This window comes from Cnephaeus nilssonii, assembly GCF_951640355.1.
Source record: "Cnephaeus nilssonii genome assembly, chromosome: 20".
Classification (NCBI taxonomy): domain Eukaryota; kingdom Metazoa; phylum Chordata; class Mammalia; order Chiroptera; family Vespertilionidae; genus Cnephaeus; species Cnephaeus nilssonii.
In genome coordinates, this window is record NC_137091.1 from 48,379,887 (window position 1) to 48,396,202 (window position 16,316).

Consider the following 16,316-nt stretch of genomic DNA (forward strand, 5'->3'; position numbering starts at 1 on the left):
ACCGTGAATCTCCTGGTCAGGGCACAAGCCTGAGCTTGGCCTTGATCCCCAGTGGGGGGTGAGCAACAGGCAACCAGCCAATGATTCTCTCTCATCATTGATATTTCTCTCTCTGTCTTCTCCTGTACTCTCTTAAATCGATAAACACACACACACACACACACACACAAACACACACACAAACATATATATATTTATATTTATATTTAATATATTTTACTGATTTTTTTACAGAGAGGAAGGGAGAAGGATAGAGAGTTAGAAACATTGATGAGAGAGAAACATTGATCAGCTGTCTCCTGCACACCTCCTACTGGGGATGTGCCCGCAACCAAGGTACATGCCCTTGACTGGAATCGAACCTGGGACCTTTCAGTCTGCAGGCCGACGCTCTATCCACTGAGCCAAACCGGTTTCAGCTGTAATAATTCTTATACTTACAGCATAGATTATGTAAGTGCATAGATTTTCAGTATTTTCATGCCAACAATGTATAATATTAAAAACATTGATTTGGTCTTCACATTTAGAAACACATTAGTTTAAAATATAATTAATTTAAGTTGGGAGTATTACCAAATGTGTAATACCTTTGACCTCATAAAGTGACAATGATTTTATTATGAATAACTGTACCAGGTTACTTCTGTCTATGTAAACATACTTTCTTCTCATCTTACACGCCTCCTCAAATTCCAAGGTTTTCACTAAATGTACATTATCAAAGCCATACCTTTCATATCTTACCAGTAATATTTTAGGGAATACATCTCTTATTTTTGGCTTTTGCAAAATGGCCCCGTTGTCTTCAGATAAGATACCTGAAAGATATGAAATAAAGTTTCACAGGTATGACACCCAGGGAAATGTACACTGAACTTACCAGAAATTACTGACCAAATGACATTTTTGAGTACCCCAAAAGAAAGTTAAATGTTCACAGAAAGACCAAGAAAGGTACAATGAGGAAAAGTCACATCAAAGAGAGTTAAAAAAATGCTTACATTTGCCACCAATACTTGAAAACACCCTAGCAAACAGTGGCAGTACTACAAGCAAACTCCCACTTCCCAGTTTCTTCTCTGAGGAGATAGACATGAGGGTACTGTGTGTGTTCAATGATCTTGTGGTTTTGCAGAATCTTGAAGAACATGTTTCTGTTTTATATGATACAGACTGCTAACCTAATGGCATTACTGGTACGTGGTAAATGCATTGTAATGGCTGCTAAAGAGAAAAAGTGGGTGCCTGGAACACATGGTTCAGTGGCTGTGCCTCAACCTATGAACCAGGGCATCACAGTTCCATTCCTGGTCAGGGCACATGCGTGGGTTATGGGTTCAATCCCCAGTGAGGGGTGTGCAGGAGGAAGCTGATCAATAATTCTCTCTGGCGGACATATGTAATAATAACAAACAATAAAAAATTATTAAAAATAAATTATAATTGTCTCATCATTGATGTTTCTGTCTCTCTCTCCCTCTCCCTTCCTCTCCAAAATCAATTAAAAATATTTAAGAAATAAAAGAGGTGGGTAATTGTTCAAACACTACAGACACTGCAATACTGAAGACAGTTATCAAGAACAAAAAGATATTTTGGGTTGTGGGAAGAAATAGAAAATTATTTAAACTTGGAACTTACACACACTCTGACCCCAAACAATTTTGACAGAAATCAGGATTTCTATCACAGGTGATTCTTACTTACTTTCTCTTACAAAAAGCAAGTTCATAAGGCCTGGTAGTTTAAATTCCTAAAACCCAACAAGAGATATTAAGACATTGAGAAAAACTAAAAAACATGGTCCAAACATAAAAATATCTATGAAATAAACCAAATATAAAAGGGAAACTAAAAAAATGCACCAATATAAAAATATAACAGAATTACCAATGAAAGATATGACCAAGCTGAAGAATCAAAAATTGTGCATAGTACATTGAAGATTTTGATAGAGGGAAGCCCACATGGGATATTAACAAATCGACCACTTTGCACATCAAGTGGAGTGACATAAATACAGAATAGTGAAAAGGGGTGATAACAGATAAGAAATTAAGAGTTGAAGACATGGGGAGCAATGTCAGAAAAATGGAGGCTAGACAGATCACCCAGGCCTCTCACCCTGCAACTAGAACAAGTTAATCAACTATAACTCAACAAGGAATTACCTGCTCAATATAGAAGTCTGAGTGGGAGACCACCACATTGAAGCATCTAGAGGTGCGCAACCAGGAATAGGAAGGGACCCTAGATGGTTTGGCTCAGTGGATAGAACGTCGGCCTGCGGACTGAAGGGTCCCAGGTTGGATTCTGGTCAAGGGCATGTATCTTGGTTGCGGGCAATCCCTAGTGGGACATGTGCAGGAGGCAGCTGATAGATGGTTCTCTCTCATCGATGTTTCTAACTCTATCCCTCTCCCTTCCTCTCTGTAAAAAATCAATCCTATCTAATAAAAGAGAAACATGCAAATTGACCGTACCTTCACTATGCCCACAAGCCACACCCACAAGCCAATCAGGAGTGAGTATGCAAATTAACCCAACAAATATGACAGCAGCCACAGAGCTGGAGCCAGCTGGAGGCTTGGGTTGCCCTTGGTGATGGAGGAAGCCAAGCTTTCTGCCCGCCCTGGCTGACCCTGGCCTCTGCTCAAGGCAACGAAGTTTCAATTATAGAAGATAAATAAATCCCAGATACTAGGGCCTCCGCTTGGGTCACCAGGGGGCGTGGCCAGCCTGCAAACCACCACAGTCCCCTTGCCCAGGCTGCCCCATGCCCCAGGGGAACCCCCACCCTGATACGGGACACCCTTCAGGGCAAACTAGCTGGCCCCCACCCGTGCACCAGGCCTCTATCCTATCTAATAAAAGAGTAATATGCAAATTGACCATCACTCCAACACAAGATGGCTGCTCCCATGTGATAAAAGATGGCTGCCCCCATGTTGACATAAGATGGCCACCACAAGATGGCCAGCAGGAGAGGGCAGTTGGGAGAGACCAGGTCTGCAAGAGAGGGCAGTTGTGGGCCATCAGGCCAGCAGGGGAGGGCAGTTGTCAGGGACCAGGCCTGCAAGGGAGGGCAGTTGTTGGCAATCAGGCCAGGAGGGGAGAGCAGTTGGAGGGGACCAGGCCTTCAAGGGAGGGCAGTTGGGGGCGATCAAGCCTGCAGGGGAGGGCAGTTAGGGGTGACCAGGCTGGCACAGGAGGGAAGTTGGGGGCGACCGGGCCTGTAGGTAAGGGCAGTTGGGGGGAACCCAGGCCTGCAGTGGAGAGCAGTGGGGGGGGGGGGAGACCAGGCCTGCAGGGGAGGGCAGTTGTGGGGGACCCGGCCTGCAGGGGAGGGCAGTTAGGGGTGACCATTTCTGCAGGGGAGGGCAGTTAGGGATGACCAGGCCAGCAGGGGAGAGCAGTTAGGGGCAATCAGGCTGGCAGGGGAGCAGTTAGGCATCAATCAGGCTGGAAGGGGCGTGGTTAGAGGGTGATCAGGCTGGCAGGCAGAAGTGGTTAGGGGTAATCAGGAAGGCAGGCAGGCGAGCAGTTGGGAGCCAGCAGTCTTGGATTCTGAGAGGGATCCCAGATTGGAGAGGGTGCAGGCTGGGCTGAGGAACATTCCCCCCACCTCCCCTCTGTGCACGAATTTTTTGCACCAGGCCTCTAGTAAAATATAAAAAAAACAAAAAACAAATATTAACCCTTTGCACTCGCTTGCTTTTTTCTCGATTCCTTTATTTAATGCTAACCGTGTGGAGTCACACTCAACATTCGAGTGCAAAAGGTTAAGTGTATGTCCGTAACTACACAGGACAAACAACCATTCTCCAAAGCCTGAGCAGAGGAAGAAACAAGGTGAGTCATGAACAAGGCCGGTGTAAGGGATACAGTCCAACATGCACATGACTTTAATGGAGACAGACATATGGCTGACTCATACTTGAATGTCCTATCATGCACTTCCCTCAGATATAAACAAAAACCACAAAGGCCATGAACTAAATGTGGAGAACTATCACAACAAAGGAAACACTCAAAAACCTGTGTGCATTGGGGCTGCATGAGACTGAGGGATGCTGGAGTCACAGGATTTCCTCCTTTCTTTAATGTTTATTTTATTATTTTTTAATATATTTTCATTGTTTTGAGAGAGGAAGGGAGAGGGGGAGAGATAGAAACATCAATGATGAGAGAGAATCATGGATCGGCTCCTTTCTGCACGCCCTTCACTGGGGAATCGAGCCTGCAACCCCGGCATGTGCCCTTGACCTGAATCGAACTGGGGACTTTCAGTCCACAGACTGACACTCTATCCACTGAACCAAACCTGCTAGGCCAGGATTTCCTCGTAAAGGGCCTGCAAAAGGACTTGCACATGGACTCAGTGACACTGAGCTCTAGCACCAGGGCATCAGCTGCACAGACAGGGAGAAACTGAGCTGTCTGTCTGTCATCAGAGCCAGAGCTGGAAGGGCAGCTTTCTGTCAGAGAAAAGTGCTGAGAGCACATTGTTCATTTCTGAGACCTCCCCACAAAGCCAGCAAGCGCCCACCATGTGCGTCTCCATCAGCCTGGTTAACACTGTAGCTTTGACCTACTGACTCCTGGAGAACTTCTCACCCAACTTGGGGGCCCGCCCCAGCTGTTTTGCTGTTTAGTGGCTTTTCCATAAAAATGGCCTCTTTTCCTCATGCTTCAGACTTTCCCCAAATCCCTCAAAGCAGCACTTGGCTTTCATGTGCCCCGTAAGTCACTCTGAAGTGGCTTGAGGCTTGGCTTTGGTGGCAACTAGTTTTGGATGACAGCTGGACCTCTCCTGGGCAACTCCAAGCTAAACACAAGCAGCAGCCATTGCCCAGCTGGTGTGGCTCAGTGGTGGAGCACTGACCCATGAACCAAGAGGTTGCTGGTCTAATTCCCAGTCAGGACACATGGCTGGACTGCAGGCTCCTTGCACAGTAGGGTCATGCAGGAGGCAGCTGATCATTGATGTTTCTCTCTATCTTTCTCCTTTCCTCTCTCTCTAAAATCAACAAAAACATATTTAAGAAGAATAAAAGAAATATCCATTTGCAGTTTGCTCTGTAGCTCGTATCAAGTGGCCCCAGGAAGACACAGGTGGTGACTGACCTTGGCCCACCCTCCTGAAGGCCCCAGAGCCAGTCCATTTGTTAGACAGCTCCATACCCCCCTGGATTACAACCAGACAACCTCCAGGGGAGACACACTCACGGGGCGACTGGTGGACACAAGCACCACATCAGCAAGTTCAGTTACAGAGGCTTGGCCCCAGCACTGCTGCTTGTCTTCTCAAGTTGCAGGAGGTCCTCACAGTCAATCTGCCTGGGGGTCGATCCCTTCAGTAATGTGCCAACAGCAATCAAGGCTCAACAGCAGGACAGAAAACACAACCCACACACTGCACAGGCCTGGAGCACCTAGCTGGAGTGACTCGGAGGGCGGCCACTGGGCCCTACAGAACGCCTACTTGAGCCACGCTCCCACGTCCAGCAGATGGCGCAGCTCTACCTAATACACAGAGACAAACACAAAGATGCAGCCAAGCAGGAAGACAAAAACGGGTCCCAAATGCAAGAAAAGGAGAAATCTCCAGAAGAAATGGAGGCAAGCGCCGAAACCGGTTTGGCTCAGTGGAGAGAGCATCCGTCTGCGGACTGGAAGGTCCCAGGTTCGATTCCGGTCAAGGGCATGTACATTGGTTGCGGGCACATCCCCTGGTGGGGGGTGTGCAGGAGGCAGCTGGTCGATGTCTCTCTCTCATCGATGTTTCTAGCTCTCTATCCTTCTCCCTTCCTCTCTGTGAAAAATCAATTAAAAAAATATATAATGGAGGCAAGCAAACTGCCAGATACAGAGTTAAAAGCAATGGTTATAATGATGCTCAAGAAACATCATGAAAACTTCAATAGCATAAAACAGAACACGAAACCATTGAAAATATGAGTCAGAAATGAAGGACCCACTAATTGAAATAAATTTAAATATTGCAGGGAATCTAAAGTAGAGTAGATGAATGCCCAATTCCGTTTGGCTCAGGGGATAGAGCATCCACCTGAGGAATGAAGGATCTTGGGTCCGATTCCGGTCAAGGGCATGTACCTTGGTTGCAGGCTTGAACCCCGGCCCTGGTCGGCTCATATGGAAGGCCACAAATCAATGTGTGTCTCTCACATCAGTGTTTCTCTTTCTGTCTCCCCCCACCCCCCACCCTTGCACTCTCTCTAAAAATCAATGGAACAATATTCTGGTGTAAGGATTAACAAAAAAAACACACAAATAAAGTAGAATAGATGAAGCAGAGATCAAATCAGAGATTTGGTATATAAGGAAGCATATTAACATACAAACAAAACATCAGAAAGATAAAAGAATTTTTAAAAAATGATGCAAGCCCATCAGGTGTAGTTCAGTGGTAGACCATCTACCTATGAACCAGGAGGTCACGGTTCAATTCCAGTCAGGGCACATAGCTGAGTTGCAGGTTCCATCCCCAGAAATGGGGTGTGCAGGAGGCAGTCAATCAATGATTATCTCTCATCACTGATGTTTCCATCTCTCTCTCCCTCTCCTATTTTCTCTTAAATAAAAAAAAATTTTAAATGTGTAAGACAAGAATAGAACATTTCTCCACCAAACTGTGAATTCTAAATACATGTACTATTGGAAAAGAATTTTTAAAATAACTATTCATTCTAACTATAATTGTGCCTCCATGAACAGCAAATATTTTACATTATTACATATGTTACATGGAAGGACAAATTCACAGGAAATGAATTCAAATCATTCAAAAATATAATTATAGTCCTAGCTGGTTTGGCTCAGTGGATAGAGCAACAGCCAGGGACAAAAAGGTCTCAGGTTAGATTCCAGTCAAGGGCACATGCCCAGGTTGACAGCTTGATCCCCAGAAGGGGGCATGCAGGAGGCAGCCAATCAATGGTTCTCTGTCATCAATGATGTTTCTATCTCTCTCCACGTTCTTTCTTCCTCTATGAAATCAATAAAGATATATTTAAAATATCTATATACATATATATGTATAATTTTAATAAAGAAGCATTTTGGGTCCCTGGCCTGGTAGCTCCGTTGGTTAGAGCATCGTCACAATACACCAAGGTTGCAGTTTCAATCCTCGGTCACGGCACAAAATAAATTTAAGCAATGAATGCATTAATAAGTGAAACAACAAAAATCAATGTGTTGCCGAAACCGGTTTGGCTCAGTGGATAGAGCGTCGGTCTGCAGACTGAAAGGTCCCAGGTTCGATTCCGATCAAGGGCATGTACCTTGCTTGCGGGCACATCCCCAGTGGGGGGTGTGCAGGAGGCAGCTGGTCGATGTTTCTCTCTCATCGATGTTTCTAACTCTCTCTCCCTCTCCCTTCCTCTCTGGAAAAAATCAGTAAAATATATTTAAAAATAAATCAATATGTCTCTCTCTCTCCCCTTTCCTCTCTAATAAAAATCAATACAAAAAAACATTTAATTGACAGAAATTTTTGTCATTTATTTCTGCTACTCCTATACAAAATATATAGGTGTAATCAATCTTAAAGTAAAATAAAAAAAATAAAAAAAAAGAAAATGAAAAAATACTGCCCCTCATTTATAAATAAAAGAACCATAAGAAATTTGTAAAGAGTGCAGAGAATGATTGATGTTTAAAATAAACATTTCAGCCCTGGCCAGGCAGCTCAGTTGTTGCGGGCACACTCGCAGTATGCCAAGGTTGCCACGTTGTGTGTTCGATCCGACCCACGCTCAGGGCACATGTAAGAATGGACCAAGAAATGCAAAAATAAGTGGGAAAACAAACGGACATTTATGTCTTTCTCCCTCTCCCCCCCCCCCCACCCCGTCTGTCTTTACTGTTCTTTATTTCTCCTAAGTCAATACAAAACAAATGAAAAATTCAACTAAATATTTCAAGCATAACATGATTAAGAGACATACTGAGGGAAGTTACTGAAAAATATAAAGTAAACTTAAATGGAAGAACAAAACATTGTCCTAAATATGAGGTGCCCAGTATTTCTGTAGCTCACTTACTACCAAAGGTGAACATTCCAACATGTTGTATCAGCACTTGACAATATAAAACCGCAATCTGACAAAGATCTAATCAGAAAGTGAAAACACATATGACACCGTCACAGTAACTTTGGTCTGAACAAGAGGGAATCACAAGATGACAGTGATGAACAAATCGGGTAACAATGGAGACTCTCCTACCGATAGGCAATGTTCTAAGGCCACAAAGGGCAGTAACTTACTGAAAAACGTTGTGAGTTAAATAGACACATTTCACTAGTGTAACACAAGGAAACTGTGGAATACACAGGAAAAGGAAGATTTGAAGTAAAAGAAAATTAGATTTTCTCATTTTGGGGAGGTGCATGGTGCTGTGATGAAATCCCTGAGTCTAAACTTTGCAGGGTCTTGTTTGAAGCCGACATTGCATTAGAAATTACAAACCAGAGAACAGGACACCTGTCCCCGAGTTCCTGGGATTTCTCCACCAAATTCCTCCATCTCAATCCTTTCAGGAGGCAAAACCAAAATTTCAACAGAAAAACCTTAACATGCAATTCCTCAAGAACATGCACAGATTTTCCCAGGCCTCCAAAGCGATGGAAGAGGAGCCCTCACAGTCCCAGGGGAGGACCTGGCCTCACTGCTAGTGTGAGGATGGCAGTCACGGGCAGAAGCAGAGTCAGAGAGGATGCACGGGCACAGGTCCTGTTGGAGACGGTCTGTCCTCTACGACAGCAACCGACAAACTTGAGCATCTCAAAATCCTTCCCACGGAAACACAGCTTCCCAACCAAACTGGAAGGTCTGGCGTCCTCTGTGACCTTTGGGCCTCTCACCTATGCCATCTGCTTCCTCATTCCCACCCACCTGGGAACAGATATTATCATTTTTCTGTTCGTATTCAGTGCTTTCTTATTCTTTTTTTACATTGTTTTTCTATGTTTTATTTATTGTTGAAGGAGAGAGAAGGATAGAGAAACATCCTATCTAATGAAAGAGTAATATGCAGATTGATCATCACTGCAACACACAATAGAGCTGCCCCCATGTGGTCAAAGATCCTGCCCCCATGTGGACACAAGATGGCCACCACAAGATGGCCAGCAGGAGAGGGCAGTTGGGAGGCACCTGGCCTGCAAGGGAGGGCAGTTGGAGGTGATCAACCCTGCAGGAGAGGGCAGTTAGGGGTGACCAGGCCGGCAGAGGAGGGAAGTTGGGGGCAAACAGGCTGGCAGCAGAGTGGTTAGGGGTTGATCAGGCTGGCAGGCAGAAGCGGTTAGGGGCAATCATGAAGGCAGGCAGGCAAGCAGTTGGGAGCCAGCAGTCCTGGATTGTGAGAGGGATGTCCGACTGCCCGTTTAGGCCCGATCCCGGTGGGATCGGGCCTAAACGGGCAGTTGGACATCCCTTGAGGGGTCCCATATTGGAGAGGGTACAGGCTGGGCTGAGGGACAACCCCCCTCCGTGCACAAATTTCGTGCACCGGGCCTCTAGTTGATATATATTCCACTCATCTATGCAATCATTGGTTACTCCTTTTGTTTGGTGTTGTTGTTAATCCTCACTGAAGGATTTTCCCATGATTTTTTTTAATTTTTTTATTTTATTGATTTTTTATCTTTTTTTTTTTTTTTAAATATATTTTATTGGTTTTTTACAGAGAAGAAGAGAGAGGGATAGAGAGTTAGAAACATCGATGAGAGAGAAACATCAATCAGCCGCCTCCTGCACACCCCCCACTGGGGATGTGCCCGCAACCAAGGTACATGCCCTTGACCGGAATCGAACCTGGGACCCTTGAGTCCACAGGCTGACGCTCTATCCACTGAGCCAAACCAGCCAGGGCGGAACATGAGTTTTGATAGAGATTTTCCTATTTCCAATCCAGTTTGTCCACGGGCAAGAAGACATGGTAGAATATTTGAATATTCTGGAAAATTATTTTCCAAATGTTTTCTGACAGAACCTTAATTAGTCTAGACAACAAATAAAATTTTCAAACACTGATTTCCAAATTCACATATAGAACAAAGCCTTTCTTTTCTAAACCAGAAAACCCTCATTTGTTCCCTAAGAGCAAGAATCACAAAGTCTACCCTAGAAAGCAGAAGCCCATAGAGATGTTCAAATAATAAAGGAAACAAAACCCATGGGTGGAGGAGGAACTCGCGAAGGAAGTCATCCTCACCCAGGGAGGCCAGGTTGCTGTAGTTCTCCAACATCACATCCAGGTACAATTTCTGCTGAGCTGGGTCCAGGCATTCCCACTCCTCCTGAGAGAAATCTATGGCCACATCTGTGAAGGTCAATGGTCCCTGAAAGAAGACAAGTTTACCAAGAGGTCACCAGAGGAGTTCATAATGTCACCCAACATGAAAACAGTGTTAGGAGATAAGAAAAAAAAATGGAGTCCTGACTGGTTTGGCTCAGTGGATAGAGCATCGGCCTGCGGACTGAAGGGTCCCAGGTTCAATTCTGGTCAAGGGCATGTACTTTGGTTGCGAGCACATCCCCAGAGGGGGGTGTGCAGGAGACAACTGATCGATGTTTCTAACTCTCTATTCCTCTCCCTTCCTCTTTGTAAAAAATCAATAAAATATATTTTTTTTAAAATGAAGGAAAATAAAAAAGAAACAAATAAAAAAGAAACCATGTTAGAAGAGGTTTTGACCAAGGGGAATATGCTGAATCACACATTAAGATCACTTTGCCCAGTAACACTCTCTGATATGCTTTCTAACACTAACAAATGAGGATGACACATGTCCCAACGTCCACAGTGCAGACTTTACTTTTCAGGAAAATAAACTTTAACATTAGGGCATCCACAGGGGCATATGGGTTTCCGAGGGCTGTGTTTGCATCGTTCAGGGTCCGTGGTGTGTATGTCTCAGCTGGAGATGTCCTGCTGAGTTGGAAGCATGGTTACTGCCTGAAGCTAACACAGTCAACCACGACTGCACGTTCCTAAAAATACAGACTCTGGTCCAGGTTCTGAGGTGGGGCCTGTGTTTCCACATGTATAACAAGATCACTTTTCACTTGTGATGCCAACGTTTCTGGTCCATTTGTCATACTTCTGAATACACAGCAAAGAAAACACAGGAAAAAGTTCATACAAAACTTGTAAGTGAAAGTATTTTTCAATGGAATTTATAGTTCTCATGGAACAGGACACATAGGAACCACAATCCTATTTGACATTTTACTATGAGTATTCTTAGAACAAGATTATTCTGCCTTTGATCGGAGAATATTTTGTGAAACATATAATAAAAGGTAAACCTTTAATTTTATTCCAAACTCAATCTACAATGAAAAAATAAACACAGGTCAATACCCATAAAGAAAACTCATGAATATTTACAGCAGTTTCTGTAAGTGAGAAGAATAAAGACAGGTTAAGCCAGTAAGAAAATATAGCTCAAACAATGTTAGCATTTTATGTGGAGACAGACACATTGATGAGAACTTACCTACAATATAAAATGGATAGAAAAATGAATTGTCATGTCAATGAAATCAAGGTTACTTTGTGATTCCATAAATTTCATGAACCTCCTTGTGAATGATATTCTTTGAGTATTATAAACACAATAAGAACATGAACTCAGCCCTGGCTTGTTTGACTCACTGGATAGAGCGACAGCCTGCAGACTCAAAGGTCCCAGGTTCGATTCCAGTCAAGGGCACATGCCTGGGCTGTGGGCTCGATCCCCAGTGCGGGGGCGTGCAGGCGGCAGCCAATCAATGATTCTCTCTCATCATTGATGTTTCTATCCCTCTCCCTTCCTCTCTGAAATCAATAAAATAAAATAAAAAAAGAACATTAACTCACATAATGATAGAAAATATTTTGGACCTATTGTTTCTTAGTCGCTAATTTATTTGGAAGTTTTTGAGTGTCATTAGTGGAGAGCTACAATCATAGAAATTTATCTGAATTGAAGATACATTAATAATATGATTCTTGTAAACTTTCTAGACAATATAAAAAGTGATTATGTCGAGTATGTCCATGACATGAGCGTAGAATATAATGAAAATTTACAGCAAGAAGGCCTCATGGTTGAAGCTCCCATGTCAAAAGACACTCATCTGTAGGAAATAAAAGGATGGCTTTTATTTTTCAAAGCAAATGGAAGCTAAGACGAAGAGGGGGCTTCTGGATGGTCTGTGCACATCTCTCAATAAATTCTACGATTAGGGGAGCATCTCAGCCAAGGGAGTATCACGTGAACTGGAACAATGGATACCAAGGGACTGAGGCACAGGAAAGTACACGTCATGGCAAAAATACATAAATAAGCAAGTCATTTTGTGAAAATGGTCAGAAATAAAATTATTTTTTGCAAGTGTCAATCCATGTGTACCTCTCACGTTCTGTAAGCTAAAGGTACATTTAAATAGCAAGTCTTTCTGAATAATCTAGTGAGCAATCTCTTCTATTTACTCTTCTTTTCAGAACTTTCTGAGCTATTCTGAGCAGTAAGATGTGCATTTTCTTACCCATATTCTAGAGCTGATGCTATAGCCACTTGAACCTAAAAGCTACATTTCCCTTCTTCACCTACACTGAGTGGCCAGATTATGATCTCTGAACGCATAATAATCTGGCCACTCAGTATGTGTGTGTGTATGTGTGTGTGTGTGTGTGTGTGTGTGTGTGTGTGTGTGTATGTGTATATGTGAGGCCCGGTACATGAATTCATGTATGGGTGAGGTCCGGCCAGCCTGGCCAGGGGAGGGGACATGGGCGGTTGGCCGACCTGTCTGCTGGTCAAACTGCTGGTCAAGGGGATAATTTGCATATTAGCCTTATATTATATAGGATATACACGGAATGGCCAGATTATTATGCGTTCAGAGATCATAATGATCTGGACACTCAGTATATACTTGAACCCCGTTCAGGGCATGCTGTCCAGGGTGAGAGAGAGGAGGAGGGTCCCTGGAGGTTGGCTTTGATGGGGGGAGCCAGCCCTCAGCCTCCCTGGGAAAGGGGCTTCGTCCACTGCCACCTGCTCCCAGTTCCACGTCCCAGCCCGGGGTTGGACAACAGGGCCCATCTGGGATCAGGATCTGAGGGCTGGGGGTCAGCTCCAGTGTTGAGTATTGAGGGATGTTTTCAGTAGTTGAAATTCATCAATTAAAGGTGGGAAATCTTCTAGATCTGGCGGAGCCTGCATAACATGAATGCAGAGAAGGCTCTGGGCTACAGGACAAAAGTATATAAACTGCTGACCTTGACTTTCACAAGAAAAACAATAATTAAACAAGTAAAGGAAAGAACATGAATAGCACCAACATCAGAAGTGGCAGGTTCTAAATCACCAGATGCCAGAGGAAAAGCAAACACAGCCTGTGACCCAGGACACATCCTTTACCTGAGAAGCAGCCATGTGGTCCTGGTCCCGATGGGGGTCTGGGATGTTTTCTCAGGTGAAAATATGCTGAGGAGTCACAGAATGTGCCTTCAAAGTCCTCAGCACAGCGTCTCAATCAGCTCACCTCACACCCACCGTCAGAAGGACCTGGAAATGAGGAAAAGAAAACCCCCCTCCAGTCCTTGGTCACAGGAGAGTCAGGAACAATGAGCTCCCACATGGAGACCACACTGGGAGTTGTTGAGTGTATGTCTTCATGTGTCTCTCCTCCCAAAGACTTCCACAAACTCCTACAGAAAATGTGAGCTACTATCCTGACCTCACAAACCAAACAGAGCCCCCCCTTACCTCCCCTGAACAAACCTGCTCCCCACTCTCACAAAGGCATCCTGCTAATCCAGGCCTCACCTTCCAATCACCTGGGGCCCCTCAGTAACCAATGATGCCCCACCCAGAGCAGCTGTCCACCTCCATGGGGGAAAGTGCACCTGAGGGCATTTCTTAAAGCTTCTCAAGGGATCTGGGAAGACCCAGAGGATTTACCTCAGGATGTTTCTAAATAATAAACTGTAAAAGTAAAACCATGAAGAAACACACACACACACACACACAAAAACACCACATCAACAAACCTAACATTTCTAAGATTCCATGAAAAAGCATCAGATGGTGACAGACACAGGTCACCTCCTCGTTGCCATCCCAGGAAAGGACACGGGACCCATGACCAACAGACAAGTCTCTCCCCTCTGCGTGACCAAGGGCTGCAATTGGAAGGAAATAATAATAAAATTCCCAAGGCTTATAAACTGGAGATTTATAAGTCTCATTGAAATCTGTATAACTAAAATACTTCAGCTGTTAAATTAAGTATATAAAGGCACACCTAGGTAGCATGACTCAGTGACTGAGCTTGGACCTATGATCCAGGAGGTCATGGTGAGATTCCCAGTCAGGGCATATGGCCAGGTTGTAGGTGTGATCCTCAGTGTGGAGAGTGCAGAAGACAGCTGATCAATGATTGTTCATTTGTTTCTATCTCTCTCCGTCTCCTTCCCCCTCAGAAATCAATAGATATGTATTTAAATATATGCATATACATAATGTGTATGTGTGTGTGTGCATATATATATGCAATATATATATATATATATATATATATATATATATATACACACATATATATATTGCATATATATATATGCACACACACATAAAACCACAAGCCAATATATCACAACTTAACCATCCACACCCCATCAGCTCACCCCTCACCCAGATCAGGGTCCCCTCCTCCCACTACCATGTATTTCTGTCCATGGGTCTGTCTCTGTCTCCCTGTTCCCTTTCTCTCCTCTGTGGTCCTTTCCTGTGTCCCCCTCTCCCTGCTCTTCCCCCCTTTTCTCTGTCTGTCCCTACACCTGGACCATGAACCTCCTGGAACCTATTTCCCTTCCGGTGCTCTTTCTCCTGGTCTCTGATCGCTCCATCTCCACACACGTCCGCGTATGTCCCTCCCCACGCCCGTGTCCCCGCTGCTGCCCGGTACAGTCTGTCCTGCTCCCCACAGCTGGGGACTCCGCGCTGCTCCCCTCTGCTCCCTCCTCCCTAAGCCCCCCTTTCCGTCCCTGCACTCGCTCCCCAACTCTTCTCCTCTGAACCAGTGTCTCCGTCTGACCTGCCTCCTCCTGTGCGGCCCCCACTTCTGCTCCCCAGGACCCTCTCCCTCTCAGCTCCCCTCCTCTCTCTGGGCTCCCCTCCCCCTATTTCCCCACTTCCCTCCTCCTCAGGCTGCTTTCCCGAGTTCCCCCCTCACTCCCACCATCGCCGTCCAGTCCTCCCACACCCCTATGGGCCCCTCTGTGGACCCCTCACCGCCCTTCCTCCTCCCACGTGTCTGTCTCTCTCCCTCCCCCTCCTGACCCCCCAGCCCGGGTCCCCGCCCCCCGCAGTCACCGCCCCCACAAAGCCCTCCCTGCGGGCAGGTCACCTCTTCTGGGGACACCGCGTTCTTCCCCTGAGCCCCTCCCCATGGACACTGTGCTCCCCGGGCACTCAGACCCCTTATTAATGGGGGGGCCTAGGAAGGCGGGGTGCAGACCCCCAGGCCGGGAGCCATCCGGGGTCTTTGGGCGGAAAGCGCCGGGCGGGGGAGGGGCGCAAAGGGCGGGAACCCCCTGACCCAGACTCCCAGCCCCGCGGGGGGACCGGCGGCCCCGGGGATGGTTTTCAGCAGGAAAACCACGCGGCAGGCGGGGGCCACAGCCACAGGCGGAGAGACCGCGGGCCGGGCCTCAGTTTCCCCCAAAGGAACGCGGCGCCTCCACTGCGCAGCCGCCCGGGACCGGACTCACCGCGGTGAGGGGCTCCGGGGCGGGGACCTCACCACGGACTTCAGCGCCCGCAGCGCCCTCAGCCTTCCCTGCGGGGAGGGGACGGAGAGCAGCGGCTTTAAAGCACAGACACCTCCTCAGGGAACCGCCACCTTCCCCTCCACAGCCGCTTCCGCGTCTGCCAGGAACTGCGCATGCGCCTCCCTGCGGGATGGGCGGGGCCAGAGGCTGAGCTGAGCGACTCCGCGGTGGGGGCGGGGCCTGTGCGGGGACAGAGGGAGGGAGGGCGGGGCAGGAGCGAGGGGGCAGCCCTGGGTCCCTCACCTCCTCCCACAGGAACAGCCCCTCCTGGGGGAGTTCCCCCGTCATTGTTGGGGTTTGGCTGGTGACGCGGCTGTGACAGGATTCACCAGGGAGAGAAGAGACAGGAGCAGAGAGGGCGGGTATTTTACTTCTTTAAAGGGAGGAAAGGGCCAGGTGCCCTCTGATGGCACAAGGCTCCCCAGATAGAGGGGCTGTTCTTTTATTGGGGTGCTAGC

The 16,316-nt window shown here is 46.2% G+C and overlaps 1 protein-coding gene across 3 annotated transcripts in view; it reads right to left on the reverse strand.

Annotated features, from left to right (window-relative positions):
- LOC307116464 (uncharacterized protein) overlaps positions 1-16,316 on the reverse strand; it is a 204,750-nt gene that overhangs the window by 94,688 nt on the left and 93,746 nt on the right. For 2 of the 3 annotated variants that reach the window (XM_079800482.1, XM_079800480.1), the window contains exon 3: positions 748-821. In XM_079800482.1, coding sequence (XP_079656608.1) covers positions 748-821 — 74 coding nt within the window. Of the gene's footprint in view, positions 1-747; positions 822-10,245; positions 10,373-16,316 lie in introns of all 3 variants that reach the window. The other variant, XM_079800481.1, reaches the window with a different exon arrangement.